The sequence below is a fragment of the Bactrocera oleae genome, chromosome 4, assembly GCF_042242935.1.
Source record: "Bactrocera oleae isolate idBacOlea1 chromosome 4, idBacOlea1, whole genome shotgun sequence".
Classification (NCBI taxonomy): Eukaryota; Metazoa; Arthropoda; class Insecta; order Diptera; family Tephritidae; genus Bactrocera; species Bactrocera oleae.
In genome coordinates, this window is record NC_091538.1 from 19,404,832 (window position 1) to 19,421,055 (window position 16,224).

The 16,224-nt window shown below is 36.1% G+C and overlaps 3 protein-coding genes across 7 annotated transcripts in view; 2 read left to right on the forward strand and 1 right to left on the reverse strand.

The window, feature by feature from the left end:
- The first annotated feature begins 6,053 nt into the window (after positions 1–6,053).
- Positions 6,054–7,563, forward strand: LOC106617008 (uncharacterized). The gene is made up of 4 exons (XM_014233965.3): positions 6,054–6,242; positions 6,299–6,427; positions 7,036–7,161; positions 7,235–7,563. The coding sequence occupies exons 1-4, from the start codon at positions 6,125–6,127 to the stop codon at positions 7,444–7,446; spliced, it is 585 nt and encodes a 194-aa protein (XP_014089440.3). The 5' UTR covers positions 6,054–6,124; the 3' UTR covers positions 7,447–7,563.
- Positions 7,564–8,906: 1,343 nt separating this feature from the next.
- Positions 8,907–12,014, reverse strand: fand (Pre-mRNA-splicing factor SYF1 fand). Its single transcript, XM_014233960.3, has 5 exons — positions 11,854–12,014; positions 11,061–11,758; positions 10,416–11,003; positions 9,601–10,345; positions 8,907–9,531 (listed from the first exon to the last, which is right to left on the reverse strand). Exons 1-5 carry the CDS (start codon positions 11,896–11,898, stop codon positions 8,965–8,967), a joined length of 2,643 nt encoding a protein of 880 aa, XP_014089435.1. The 5' UTR covers positions 11,899–12,014; the 3' UTR covers positions 8,907–8,964.
- A 675-nt stretch (positions 12,015–12,689) lies between these two features.
- ckn (CRK like proto-oncogene, adaptor protein) overlaps positions 12,690–16,224 on the forward strand; it is a 50,310-nt gene continuing 46,775 nt past the window's right edge. For 3 of the 5 annotated variants that reach the window (XM_014233972.3, XM_014233977.3, XM_036374137.2), the window contains exons 1-2: positions 12,690–12,882; positions 13,616–13,809. The gene's annotated coding sequence lies outside the window, so the exon portion shown is untranslated. Of the gene's footprint in view, positions 12,887–13,615; positions 13,810–16,224 lie in introns of all 5 variants that reach the window. The other 2 variants (XM_070109296.1, XM_014233974.3) reach the window with 2 other exon arrangements.

A 16,224-nucleotide genomic window follows, 5' to 3' on the forward strand; every position in this document is an offset into this window, starting at 1 on the left:
AACATTCATTATTCGACGAAATTGTAAACGGATTACAATAAAATTTAGTATTTTATTAATTTATATTATACGTCACAGACGCACTTAGTTTTATTATTATATTTTACAGTCGCGTAGGTCCCGAGATAAGTTATTTCACTTAGAAGTGGGTAGTGTCACGCCCACCGTCTAATTTTAATAAATGCTCCTATAAAGTCCTCTCGAGCCATCCTGGGTAGACGGGATTATCATCTGATTTCATCTATTTTGACACTATCGTAAGAAGGGTTGAAAGTATTTGTTATGCGCAAATTTGGGTGATATAGCTTTATTGATTTGTGAAATACAATATATACATTAAACTTATTAGGGGCGGGGGCACGGGCACTTTTTCAAGATTTTCAAACCGCAGGGGCCCCTCCTTAGTTAGATTCGTTGTGCCAAATTTGAGTTATGTATCTTAATTTATGGCTTTGTTATAGTACTTTATATGTTTTCGATTAATGGCGTTTTGTGAGCGTGGCAGTGGTCCGAGTACGTCCAACTACGAACTCACCCTTACCTTTTTTCCAAGAGACATATGTACCGAGTTTCATAAAGATATCTTAATTTCCGGATTTCAACTCGTCTCGTCGTCCTGATCATTTATATATACATAATCCTATATCTATCTCGATTAGTTTTAGGTGATATAAGAGTTTCGACATTCAGAGGTAAATTTTTAAATACCTTCTGGGGGAAATTTTTAAAATCATGAAAATTCCATATTTAGAAAGAAATTGTTTTTGAATATCTTAATAACAAAATGTTATGAGGAAACCAATCCCGAACTTTCGGGATTCACTTACATACTTCTTTCAAAAGCTTTTAAAAACAATTTACAATATGTGTTTATGTCACGACGCAATAAGTCTCCACTAATTTTACACTTTTTAGATATTTATTAATCACTCGCAATTTTTTTTTACTTTCGTTATATAATCACTTATATTTCTCATCCATGGATTGTGACAATTCAATTCCGGAAGCAGGAAGACTGAAGTCAGAAAAAGTCAAATTAATGTGTGTATGTGCTTAAAAACTCCAGCAAATAATTGCTGGCCAATAAAATGCAGACCATCAAAAAATAAAAAAATAAAGCAATAAAAGTATTTATCTATCAACTTAACTCAATTTAACTTAATTCTCATATGGTTTATACAACCAGAAAAAACATTAACTTTAGCTATACCGAAGCACTAATACCCTTCACAGGTGCATTTCTTATAGCAACTATATACTTCATAAGATTGAGATTTTGATCTTGATTTGGATTAGTCAGTTTGTATGCAGTTACGGTCTGAACTGAACAATTTGTTCGGAGAGTACAGCAATAATCCAGGCCGAATTTCATGATTAATTTGACAATTAAAAAAGCTCTCGATACAAAAACTTGATTTTTAAGGCTCAGCTTGCATGAGAGCTATACAAGTATCTTATAGTAGTCCGATATCGTCGGTTCCGCCAATTGAGCTCCTTGGGAGGGAAATAAATTGTGTAAAATTTCAGAGCGATATCTCAAAACTGAGTAACTAGTTCGTGTATACGCAGATAGACACACGAACGGACACGTCTAAACCGACAGAACTTCTTACGGTGATCATTTATATATACACTTTAAAGGGTATGCGACGTTTCAGAAAGTAAAGTTACAGAAAAACAGAGTAAATCTGCGTTCAAAATGTTTACAACGACAGAGGATGAAATCTTATTACTCATATACGAGGCATCTCACTTATGCCATGAATAGGCTCATAGCGGTTTTTTAAAAACTGCCTAAAAGGCAACGTTTTTGAAGTGGCTTCTATAAAATTAAAGTGAGGTAACATTGAAAGATGTTGCACCTTAATTGGCTGAAACTCAGGCACTGGGTTTTACTGATTCCACCCACTTTAGCTTCTGGAGAAAGAAATCTTAGATATTTACCTAAAAAATAAGTACAGAATTCTCACACTTTTCTAGAACTGTCCGATTATCCTATTAAGCAGTCTGTTAGATCATTTCACCGTTGTTACCTAGTAACAATTAAGAGCCCATTGAATCTTATTGGTAGATTATAGATAAATTAATTTGCATCTATTGGTAATCCCTAATTCAGGGGTCCATTTATATTGGTAATATTTTAGGAAGACAAGGCATTTTCGTCTTCACAACTCTCTAGTCCGAAGATTCTACAAAGGAAATTACCCCGAAGGCGATTTGGAATAGATTCTAATACTCACCAGGCGTCATGCAGTCGATTTATTGTGCTCCTAATTAAGGACATTTTAAACTAATTTCAACTAAGAACTTAAATCATGAACCTTATTCTCCTTATTACCTTGAAATTAGTCAAACAATATTTTTGCAACACAGAACCGTAGTTCCAAGTCATTTGGGGTGGGTTCATAGTACTTCTTAGACCAAGAGTTTATGGAAAAGACTCATAACTCGCGCAGATACTTCGCTTCAGTTTTTTGCAGTGTATTGTATGTAGTCTTTCTATATGTGATAATGGGCCTCGCCAAAAGAACAACAAAACCTGCATTATAAACTCAACATAAGCTCCACGATTCTCAAGACTTTAGCTATAATGAAATTTAATTTTACTTAAATCCTCCTGTAAACTTCATTACAAACTCTCAAAACCTGTGATGACCCTCGTATTTTAACTTTTTCGATACTAAATAATAAAAAATCATGAAGGAACAAAATAAACATTTTTGACATTTTTTGTTGTGCGGCGCGATATATCCCTTTATTTGTGAGTGCATAAAAAACGTTGCAGCAAAACAAATCAGCTAGAAATACACACGTGGTGTGCAAAAGCGGTCAGACGAATAGCAAGCTGTAAGAAAAAACACTACGAAATCGAAAAAGAAATGAATTATATTAAAAGTGAATAAAAAGAAAGAAACCCACCGACGGAAGTATTGCCAGCCGCCGCAGAAAAAGTGCAACCTACCAATAAAATATTGACATTGTGGCAATAAAACATCACAGGCGATTAATTTCATGAACCGGCAAGTGAAATCACAAATAGATTAATGGGATGTAAAATACATTTATACAAAAACTCAAATGTAAATAAGTTTACTTTTTTGTACTGAGAAAAAGTAAAGTTGAATGAAGAAAAAAAGTCAATGCAGACTGCGAAAAGCTCTGATGTCATATGAGTTGCTATAGACTATATACCAAGTGTACCGGTATGAAGTGAGCGTTTAGATACAAATGTGTTGGTAGGAAACATATGTGTGAACGAGTCTTAATTTTTTCATGTTTGGTTGGCATGACATCTTTCAGATATATTCAATAACCTTACAGTCATTGAACCAACACATCATATTTTTTCATTGTTTTTCAAATGTCAAATTTTGTACCGGAAAATGATGATTTGCGGCGGGCATTAATTTTTTGTTTCCATTTGAAGAAAAGTGCTGCAGAGTTGCATCGAATGCTTGTCGACGCATACGGTGATAATGCTCATCAGAAGCAACATGCAAAATACGGTCAGAAATAATGATTTTGATGTGAGAAATGAAGAACGTGGAAGACCACCAAAAAAGTTTGAAGACGCCGAACTGCAAGCAATATGAAGATAAAGATGATAGTCTGAGTTAAAAACAAATTACAGCCATGTTGAATGTTGTACAATAAACAATTTCAGACCATTTGAAAGGTATGAGAAAGATCCAAAATTGTGGAAAATGAGTGCCATATGAATTGAGTCGAAAATTGGGGGTCTAATCGGTTTGCTTCAAAATACGAACATTTCATTGGCATGGCATCCACAAATTACCAGATAGGTGGTCAAAATATGTAAAAAGCAATTGTCAATACTTTGAATAATTTTTATTTTCTCATTCAAAATTACACCTGGCAAATGACCTGCAGAAGTTAACTAAAAATTTCGAATTCCAATATTTCATATTACTCTACATTTAGTGACAATAATCTTTACTCCGTTTTGGTATTTTACTGAAGTGTCTAATCTCACTAGATATAGCATCAAGCTACATTATCAGAGTCGTTTGGGTGTCTGGTCATAGCCGGATCGCTGTAGACTGCATAGCCAATGAGATGGCTAGAGGGGGCAGCCTTATCCCGCTCATATCTAGATTTAGAACTAGTTGAATCCATGGATCTCACATGCGCTTAGCGTGCGCTGGTTGACGACCAGCCTCTGGGCGACTGCGAGTTGCTAATAGAGTAGAATGTAGGTGATCTACTGAACTACTTCCCTTAGCAAAGTTCATCTTGTCGCAATCGTTGAGTTCTTACTGGGCATTATCTAATAAGCATCCATGCTGTAAGGCTAAAAATCAAATCGACTGCTAACTGTCAAAGTTGTATAGAGAACAGTGAAGTGGAAACATCCATTCACTTTCTCCTCCATTATCCAGCTTTTGCAAGACTGAGGTTGAAATATCTCGTCAATCACGGCTATAAGCTGTCAAAGTGAGTTTCCTGTTAGAATCGATCGTGTAACCTAGCCTAACCTGGTATTTTACAGAGTTAACAAAATATTGGAGAAACTGTATGCAAAACTAAATAATTTCACATCACATCCTGAAAATAACGCCATCCAAATCACCAGTTATATCGTTTTGTACTTTGACCAACTCAACTCAAATCGAACCGTGCAAAACTCTGCCTTAAAGATATCATTCGTTATAAAAATATTAAAAGATAATTGGACTCTTTCGAAGGTAAAAAATTATCAGCTTGATTAGAAAATTATTTTTGTGCCTAGAGAGGAAATTTCTTCGAATCTGCACAGTTTCACGAGATAAAGATCACATATGCACACAGTATCTGCTGTAACCAAAGTAGCTAGAGAAACTTTAAGTGTGGTCGATATAAAAAGTCATTCAACTCAGTGAACTTGGAGGGGGTTATTACGACTTAAGTGGGAATAAGAATAATTTACGTCTCATGATTTATATCAAGAGTTCTGTCGAATATTCTGGTAGCGTACTGTGATTAAATAAAAGAGCTCCAAAGAAATGGCTTTTAAGTTGGTACATGTCTGTATTCATTGAAATGTGGCCCCACTCGAACTTATTTTGGACAAAAGCTGAGACTGAAATCCTTACACAAAAACCAAAAGTCCACTCAATTGGAGTTTGTTTGACTTTTAAGACAGTACAATAGTAACTTAATTAGTAGATATGAAGATTGATTGCTAGATTCAAAAACTCTACGGCAAAATGGGTATTCTACATCTTACAATTACTAAGATTCGGTAGATGTTTTAACATACGTACATAAACATATTTAAGTTTAAGTAAGTCAGATGTATGGCAAAACTTCTGCAGTGGATATCTTGTGAAGTAAATATAACTGCTATCACCTCCTAGAAATTCCAGATCTTTCCAAGAATATCAAAAATGAGTTTCTAAACCTAACTGACAATATTCCAAGCCTTACTTAAATATATTAACCCTCAAACCCATCAATTAAACAAGCTTAGTATTTAGCCCTACCGTTACATGAAGTTGATGACAATTTTTGGTTCTTATAACCGAAAAATATTCGTGTAACAACTGCAATAAGATCGTACTTCTGTTCCTGCCGCTAGACAGTTCCTTTAACCGAAACCAAAGCGAAATAGAGACAGTGTAGGGCTGCCGTCTCACCAACAGTCCAAATGGTTTCTCTTTCGGAAATATTTTATGCCTCTACAACAACATCAGCAAATTTGCCTTACTACGGTATGATGTTAGCTCGTTGCGGTATCAATAGGGCCACTTCAGGGTGCAGCTATATTATCAGGTTGATGAAATGAGCTAACCGCTGTTTGATCCATTCAACATTATCATCTATTGACAATGCAAGTCAACAGTTATAACAACAACAATATTCATAACAACAACAATAACCAGTGAATAAATCCCGCATCAATAAGGGGTAAATAAAGAGAGGTCCAACTTCACGTTTAACATCAAATTTGATAAGATAAAAATCAATGATGAATTGTACGACAATGAGACAGTTATCATTTTGTGCGTTTTATAAATATATATACTCAAGAAGTGTGCAAAAAATTATTGCATATTTCAAGCATTCGATTGCCATTCGCCCATTAGTGAGCAATTACAGTTGCATTTGCAATATACAAATTCCAATGAGCGCACAATTGTTTGTAGACCCCGACCCTCTCCAGAAACAGGCGATAATGCTGCGTATACTCTTTGGCTTAACTCTTGCCGGCGCTGTGTCAGGCGACGATGCACAAGTTGAGTGTAAGTTGGAGCCGGAAAAAGTGCGAGAGTGTAAATAATTTCTAGTGTTCCCTCAGATCCATACTGTTTTCGCTTCACCTGGATCGGTCCCTATCAAGATAAGAAGCATATTGGCGGCTTGACTTGTGAGCACTTGCGCGAGGACTTCAAGAATGTGCCGTGTCGACGACCGCTAGTGGCAACAGGTGAGTGCAATGTAAGAGTTGAGGTATTAGTTAAGGCTAGACACGAATATTAGAATACAGAAAAATATGCAAAAATGTGTGTGTATTTTTTCTTATACCCTGAACAGGGTATATTTAGTTTGCCACGAAGTTTGTAATACCCAGAAGGAAACGTCGGAGACGCTATAAAATATACATATTATATATATTAATGATCTGTATATATGTACATATATACGCGAACTAGTCACTCAGTTTTTGAGATATCGATCTGAAATTTCGCATACGTCCTGAAATTTGGCACACGTCCTTTTCTCTCCAAGAAGCTGTTCATTGGTCGGAAGCCATATAAACTGAATTATCAGAATCAATTACTTGTATGGAAAACTTTTTTATTTAACGAGATATCTTCAACAAATTTGGCATGGGTTATTGTCCAAAGAAACAGTGCAATCTGAAATTGTTCAGATCGGACCACTATAGCATATAGCTGGCATACAATGGGACCGATTAAAATTAAATTCTTGTAAGGAATATTTTGAGTTTGTGAAGGGTATTATAGCTCCGGTGCAACCGAAGTTAACATTTTTTACTTGTTTTTATTCTTTTCCATTCTTTAACATCTACAGACAATGATGCCATACCGGACACAGTCGATTTGTGGCGTCATCATTACAAACAGCCGAACGCCTTTGGTTGCCCCATGGTGCCGGGTGAGACGTGCGTCAAATACACATACACCTACAACAAGGGAGGTGGGTTATTCCGTTATACAGATATATTTTGCATTTTCATCCACTCTGTGCAACTCTGCTTGCTCATGTTTAGTGCAAAACATCACTTATATGTGTGCGAAGGTGAATGCCACAAGCGGTTGCTATCGCCAGAAGTACATTTCCGGCTTGGAGGTAGAGGTGTGTGTCTGTGATTCACAGCTAGGACATATGCCTTGCAATCGCGCAGCGTGCTCATTTCGGAATCTACTCAAAAATGTCATTTTGTTGCTGCTGTTAGGCGGGTTATCACACATTTGGCTTTGATTAGGTGGCAGCACTGTAAATAATTCAAACCTTCTGGCGCTAAAATTAGCTCAAATAAGTAAGGTAAAGTAAGTATGCGCGGAATCACGCAATAAATACACTCGCAAATTCTAAATACTTAGAAACGCAAATTATTTCGAGATACAAGATTTTACATCAGGTGGATGTATGCGTCATGGACCGACTATAATCAGGCGATTTGGCTTTTGATGACACTCTGAACCTCCTCATCGATGACAGTAAGTGGTGCCCAATCCTTTGACATTTTGCGCAGTCGCCGGGTAAAACGTCTTTTGGCCTTGTCTGTTGTGGGGTGCAGTGTGACGCGCACTTTTTCGGGTCCGAAGAGGCATGGCCATTTAATTGAATTTAAAACCAATCGTCATACCTCTTCGGACCAGGCCTTTACAGTAGTCCCGAGCTTACCAAAAATCAGTGGAGAGTTTACAGGACTTCAGATGCTCTATCCATTTTGTCCGCTTATGCTGGTTTACCATTTACCGAATCTCCAAATTGAGATTCCAAAATTCTTCCAGCCGGGTTGAAGCGAGCGGTAGCAGCAACGATCACCTTGTGAAATTTACGTTGGCCAACGATTCTGTCCGTAGGAATGGGTAGTGCGGTTAAGGTTGTTTGGGAAATTCTGTGAAACCGACCCAGTTAGCTTTGTTGAAGTTAGCGAAGGTGTGATTGTCCACAGACATAAAGGTGGGAGGTATCGCGATTGAAATAATTATGGGCATATAGTATGGTGGGAGAGTTAGTCAAGTTGTATTATTTATCAGATCTCGCGAGCTATTACAGGCGCCCATAATTCATTCAGTGAATTCCGACATTCTGCGGCGATGTCACCGTCGATAAAAGGATATTACACTCTGTTTTGTACTATAAAGGTTGAACCTCCACATCTCGCTCGTGTGGGCAACGTCTAAAAGGTGGGGAGATTGATTAGACTGGGAGTCATGCTGACTAATTGAGCTCCTTGGAATCGTAGAGGCCCTTTGTTGACCACTCGACTGGCGTAGTGCGCGAACTAGGTGACGTAGGTGACGTTTGCACAACCGTAGAGGATAGTTTCGCATTTGTGCGTTGGCAGCATGAACTCACTAGGAGTCTCAAGGCCTTAGCAGTTGTTCAGATGGCCCCAATCATTGCATATATTACATCTAACCGTGGTGGAGTTTAGATGACACTTTTAGCTCAAACGCAGCGGAAAAATTCCTCCGGGCCCGGGTTGGTCTCAATGCCAGCACGGATTAAGAGAATACGGAGGGACTACTAGGTGTTGAAATAATGTTGACAAACGTAACCTATATAATAACAGCCTTTAACCGGATGAAATCCAAGTCAATTCCGGTGTCGTGACACCGGATATCGAAGGAATTGTTGGGTATATGGGGGCTATGAGAATGGATGTTCACCGTTACATATTTCGAGAGTATAAAATATTTATTCCCAAATCTGTTTGGAATTAAAATTTATTTCATTTTATTTACTATAATAATAAAATGTGCGCACTCAATCTGCTTCCTGTTCATTATCATCATCATCGGTGGGCTTTTTCAAACTGCCAAACACCTTCGCCGGTATTGCTTGTTGTTCAATGCGCAAGCGCTTCGCCGAAATGATGTTTTCCTCATTGCTGCCACGCTTTTGTGTGCCATTTGTGTCGCCCTCGGCCTCCTCATTATCGTCGTCGTCTTCGTCTTCATCGCTATCGCCAATGTCGATTTCATCTGGATTGACCACCTTGTCCTTGGCGTTGCCACCTTGCGTTTCGCCGCGCACAAACATAATATTGCCGCTGGTCTGTGGCTTAAGCGTTTGTTGTTGGCGTGCCTGTTGCTCTGCCGCTGCCTTAGCCTCGAGCAGACGCATAGCATCGCCACCGCCCTCAGCGTTGGCGCCACCGGCAGTTGGCTGATTGAGAAACTGTGCGGCCATCATGTTCACTTGCGTATTATAGGTGGCCTGCACGGAGCGCTTGATGCGCAACATTTCGCGCATAGTGTCCTCATTGCCATGACGCACCTCAAACTCTTTCCAGGTTTGCCAAAAGTCGGCGGTTATGCGTGGATCACATACCTGTGGGTAGGTGGGAAACGTAAATTATTTAAGCAATTACAACTAAATGAAATATAATAAATTCTTTACCTGTGAGCAATGCGCATAAATGGCGCGTGCGCGGTCAATCTCGCCCAGCTTCGTTTCCATTTCCGCAAAGCGCACACACATCGGACGCATATTCTCCTCGGGCAATGCCTCTATGGCCTTTTCGTAAATTTCACGCGTACGTGGTAGCCCATAGATCTCCGCGGCTTTCTTAATAAATATGTTGTACATGTCAAACATTTCTTCGGGCTTGACAGCGCTGGTTGCCCGATCATAGACGGCCATAGCATGACGCGCCAAACCGTGTTCCTCCTCCAACTTCGCATACAGTAGATAGAAGTACTTGGCATGCTCAGGCGGACAATTCTCTAGACACTGTTCAAACAGATCGCGCGCACGCTCCAATTTTGTGCCGCCATAACGCTTGAGAAACTTTGTCAAGTAAGCATTCCATATGTCATATACATTTGGCCATTTGAAGAGCGCAATGCCCTTTTCATAGCCACGAAAAGCTTCCTCGAAGTAGTTGTGCTCCTCCAAGAAGAGCCCGTAGTTAATGATAATTTGCGGTGTGCAGATTTTCAAGTCAATTATGCGATCATAAACAGCTTTGCATGTTTTGAAAGTGCCAAAAGATTCCTCCAAATCGGCGTACATGGACCAGACCTTTAGCGAGCGATATAAACGCATTTGCACCGTCTCGGTATCATCATGATAGGCCACTTTACGTTTCGGCATTGCAGTGGCTTTTTGCATCAATCGTAGAGCGCCTTCAAAGTTCTCCTGTCTAACAACAGACAAAGAAAAGTACATAATTAGAAAATTTGCTGATGAAAAAATTGCAATTTATAACACACCTGATCTCCATTTCTGCCCATTCACACCACACCGCCGCTAGATCTTCCACTTTTACATACTCCACCTCAGTGCCCCTCTCAAAGACTACCCGCGCGTCCTCTACTTGATTATTAGATTCGTAAAATTTAGCGAATTCCACCCACAATGTATGTAGTTTGCCCGCTGCCAACTTTGGTTGCACAGTCTGCACGGCTTCGGTGTATGTATTGATTATTTCGTGCGGCTTGCCTTCGTACAACTTTACACGCTTGTGCCACTCATGTACATTATGCGGATTCTGACGCAGTAGCACGCTATTCAATAGCAGCAGACGCCGCTCCATGAGATACTCGAAGCGTGCCAAGCGCAATTCAACATCAATGTCGTCATCTTCGGTGGCATGGGGATCGTCAGCCACCATTTCCATGCGTTTATTCAAGGACACCTCTTCGAATTGAGCATACTCGTCGAAAACTTGCGTGAAATCGCGCACTGTGGTCACCGTTTGTATAGCTTCTTCATAAATATCGCGTGCACGATCAAAGAGACCCGAGCGTACATAATAATCAGCCAAAGAGTTCCAGAGATGACCAAGCTGATCAGTGTAACTAAATAAAATAAAAAAATATAGATACATATAAATCAAAATATTTAAATATACAAACCGTCTAAGGCCGCTCCGTATAATAGCGTCCACATTCAATGAATGCACTTTGTCGGGATTTTTCGAAATCAAATCGCACAACTCATTCCACAACTGATGGTTAGACTTCCCATGCTTCGATACGAAATGTTCATTGTCCACCACTGAAGCCAATTGCTGAGCTGCTTCATCTAAACGCTCGACATCTATTAAATACTCTATATACTCTTCAGCATCTTCCGGAAACAGTTTTAGGTAGCGCCGGTAGATGCGTAAAGCTGTTTCTGGTATATCGAAACGTCGCACAAATTTCAAATAAAGCGGCCAAATGCGATGATGCTGTGTAATGGGCAATGCACGTAAAGCGCGATCAAACACGTGTCTTGTACGTGTAATGCGACATTGCGTCGTCATAAAAACTCCATAATCCATCCAAATGCGTGGCATTTTGTGCATGAACACAAGTGCTCTTTCGAAAGTATTGTTCACTTCATCATACATCGGATCATTGAGTGGGCGTCCACGCACTTGCTTACGACGTGTGCGTAGGTAATTATACCAAATTTTGTAGCTACCCGGCAGCTCCTTGAGTGCACGCTCATATACAATATTCACGCCACAATTGGGTGCCTTGGATTTGTGTTCAATGTAACGAAGCCAATGTTTAACCGAATAAGCATTTCGCAATATCTCCTCCTCGTAGGGAACATCCTCCTCAGGCTGTGAAAAGGTTTTAAGTTTAGTAGTGAAAGTTGGCGTTAACACTAGACCGGCGATATAATATAATTATGACATTCGGCGTTTAATATACTTACAAAATCTATATCCACTGTAATAAGTGGTTTATCAATAAGAGTCATTTTGCTATTTAAACAAAATTTTTAAACATAAATAATTTTTTTAACAAATATAACACAATCGTATAAAATGCGAAAAACTGAAAGGAATACTTATTAGCCCGATCAGCTGTTGCGGCTGATTGTCAAACAACGCCACAGTGTTGGAAAATGATACATGCATAATGAAGGCTGACAATTTTTACATAATTCACATTTTAATAAAAACACCTAACAACAAAAATTTCAAGATATGATTTCTATATTATGTATTTGGGTATGAATATTCCCGTGTAAAGAATAATCTAGTTCACGTCGCTTATGGAAAAAAGGCAGTTTAACTATTATTCTTTGAAAAATAGCTATTTAATAATGCTACTCTCTCGCAAATACGGTTATTATCTTATATATGGCATATATTATTTATTTTAATCTAATTACACAATTTCTCTTAAATAATTTTATGATTATCTCGATATATAAATCAGTTGTGTGTGACTTATTTCTTGCACCTAAAACCGGGTGCTCTGAAAAATCAAATTAAATAATTAAGAATAATATTAATAATAAATTATCGGTAGATACTTATTTTTATTTTGAATAACGAAAATATTGTATATTAAAGATTTTGCAAAAAAACAAAAACCATAATTAATATTTCATATAACATATTTAACGCATATAAATTAGTATATATATATTCTTTAGTACTAAATACAATTCAATTCCACTTTGCTTTCCACTCAGAGTTGCCGTTGTACCAAAAATAATAATAAACGCGGAACCCTAGTCAATTTTCTGCTTTTGCTTTGTTGAACAGTTTTCTATAGATTTTTGACGTGCTCGGTTGAAGTAAAGTTAAAGTTTTTATTTCGTACGCCGCTTAGGACATAGGAAAACCAATAAAGTTGAAACCAGTTTGAGTAAATAAAATCTAACAAAGCGCATATGCATTGTTTGACTATATAGAGTAACATTTGTTCAAGAGATTCAAAATCTAAGAATGGTGTGAGTGTGGATTATAAAGTTACTATTAAGCTAAAGATTAGCAGATAGTAAATGTGTATGTCTACTACACATCTCAGTTTAAAGTTGAATATGAAGAGTGTTTAAATAAAGTCGGCAAATATAAAAGTTTCCGAAACACATGATATTGCGTTAAAAGCAAAATGCAGCATTATTAAATAGCAAAGCTCGTTAACGGGTTCGTCTGCCAACGCAAGACACTTCAACGCTGTCATGCCCTTATCGCTGTTTTTTCGTGTGCTTGCGTTGAGTTAAAAAAAAAAAAACAATTGTTTCTTATAGAGTTTTTGAACAACTTAAACCAAAACAACAGAGACTGTATACGGTATCTGCATCCAATAAAATTTAGCAACTAATCCCAACGAAGGATGCGCTTTCCCCATGCCGAACGTTTGCAGTCTTATGTTGCTATAGTTGCTTATATACGAGTATGTGTTGATTTTTGACGTTTCAAACCAAAGCAAACAACCACTGCTCGTGTTTATTTCAATTTTTACCCATACTCAACCTTTGGCATTAATTTGTATTTTTAAAAAATTCATGGCGCTTTATTATCGAAATTTAATACTTTATTATTAAACATTTTATAGTCAAAGAAGAATAAAAAATAAAAGCATGTGCAAGCAAGCATTAGTTAGCAAATGAAGTTGTGCATAAGTGTGCTTAGTACTAATCAGTGGTTGTAAATTTAAATATACACATGTATTTATTTCAGTTATTAACTTCCTCGCAGTGCAGAATGTGAATTTTAATAAAAGAAAAGTGAATAAAAAATAATATAGTAATCACAAACGTCAGTTCAAAATCAATTTATTTACCTCTTAATATTTGTACCAATTTATTGTGTGGGTTATAGTGAAATAAATAAAATATAGTAGGTTCAAACTACGTGCGAAATAAATCAGCAAGGTTTGTATACATTTAATATATAATTATATATATTATTATAAGTTATGAACATATTATTATTTCATTTTATGAATTTTTTTTTTATTAGCTTTATAAAACTAATAATCTACTTTTTACTGTATAAGGAAGAAAAAATTTTTTTTTTCATGTTCATTAATTTTACTCCATAGTCCAATTTAAAAATTAAGATTATAAATTTTTTAATTGATCATTTTAAAAATAAATAAATTAATAATATGTAACATTATAATAAAGTTAAATCTCCCAACAAATAAAAAGTAAATATCCCTTTCAAAGTAAATATGCCGAAAGTCGTAGGATATAATATCTAACTTTTGCATATTAATATGTATAAAATAAAGAAAAAAAATATCTCATTATATTCTATGTATTTATGTAAGATACATGCATTTTTTTATTATATTTTTTAGAAAGTATCAGGGTTGCGAATTTTTTAATAAAAAAATTGGATTAAAACTTAGATTTTCAATTTTTAATTGAAATTTTAGGCTTCAAAATTAAAATTCAGTGTGTTTATTTAAAAATTTAAGCCCAAGATGTTAGCGAATAAAAATTGAGGTAACATGTATTTATTTTTAAATTGGAGTAACAAATAAATAAATTATTTTTCAAATTAAAAACTGAAACGGAAAGGGATAAAATTGGAAAGATTTACACGTTTCTAACTGCAAAACTATACTTAAAAGCAATTAAATATAAATAAAACTAAAACAGCTAAACTTGATTGATATTTTATTTAAAATAAGCTTCATTTTCAAAAGATAATGAGAAATAAATAAGAAAATCATAAAATACACATCCCAAAACAATTTTTTTTTTCTTATAAGCTTGGGCTTAAATTTTTTTTGTTTGTTCAATCCGGTATTTGGGATTAAAACTTAAAATTAATATATAACCGAATTTTCTTATTAATTTTTTTGTTTTCAATTCCGGTATTTGGGATTTAAAATTTATAAATTATTTTTAATTAAGATCTTAATGGTTTATTAGTAACTCTAATGGCAACCATTTTATCTTATCGCGAATCTGCTCTTATTCTCTCTTTCTCCCGTACCCACCCACACTCTTTAATCCATCTGACTTATGCCAATTAGTCGTCCTTTCCGTTAAGTGGCGCCTTCATGATTCTCACCTACATTAGACCGTCGTACACTGCATTGTCTGAGGCTAGGTGCTTATGTTTGTCCCTTACCTTACCTGTCACCACTTATTAAGTACTCGTTTATCTTCCTATTTAATGTGGATAGGCACACTTCGCTGCTAACTCAAATGTCTTTTATATTTTTTGTGTGTTTCTAAAATTATATTTTGGCTATTTTAATTTATTGTAGTGTGAAAAGGGCTTCTTTAATGGCTTTACTAAGCGGAGTAACCTTTAGTACTTCAAATCAGTATAATTATGACATAAGCCGATATATACTCGTAAAATACCTTGAAAATATCTTAAATTAGTTTTGATGTGCTATGTAAAGCTGTCTAGACATTGTAATAGCAGAAAGACATGATTTGGATTGCTCCAAAAGATTCACAGGTCATTATTAAAGTTCTACCGTATAAAATAAAGGTTCAACATTATGACTTTTGGAGTAATCCTTCCTTATTTATCATCAAGATGAGTAAAATGTTTTAATATGTTCGAGGACAAAAGAGAGAGTTTAAGTTTTCCTTGATTACAACTGTGTATGGCTTAAACTGTCTATTTATATTTTATAAAAAATATTTTCAGATTTCTTTCAAAAATACGTAAGTCTGTAAAGCAGATCGCGATTAATAATTATTTATAATTTATTATTTGAACCAACCTTTTTTCGAGTGTATTAAAATTTTGTTAAATTAATACAGCCACAGTTTGCTCTAGCCATTAATTTCTCTTTTATATATCCACATTGCTCTTGTGCGGTTCTTTCTCTGTGTTCCTCCATATATGTTCCCTTAAAAGGATCGAATATGCGCGGAATGAGTGTATCGAGTTGAAAAACGAGTTACCACCATTGTCGTGGTCAATACTACATAATGGATACTGGTTTTATTTGAGTATTTGTAGATATGTAGCGATTCGTGGAAGAAGAAACTTGTTGTCCTCGCCAGCTTTTTTTATGTTGGTACTAACGAGTCGCTTAAGCCACAGTGGGGCAATATGACAAAGATTAGTAAAAAACAAACTTTAAATAAAATAAAATAAGAATCAATTAATAATAAAAATAAAAATATATATCTCCTTTTTTTGTTAATTAATACAATTTACAAAAAAACTATTATTTTTATTTCATAACAACCTCTCTCTAAAATTCTTCTCAGTTCCGATTAAACTACAATATGTTATTATTACTGTTTTCGGGTTTTGGCGGTTGTAACTTTCGAGTGTTAGAAAAGAACTCTATTCGGCTATAGTAA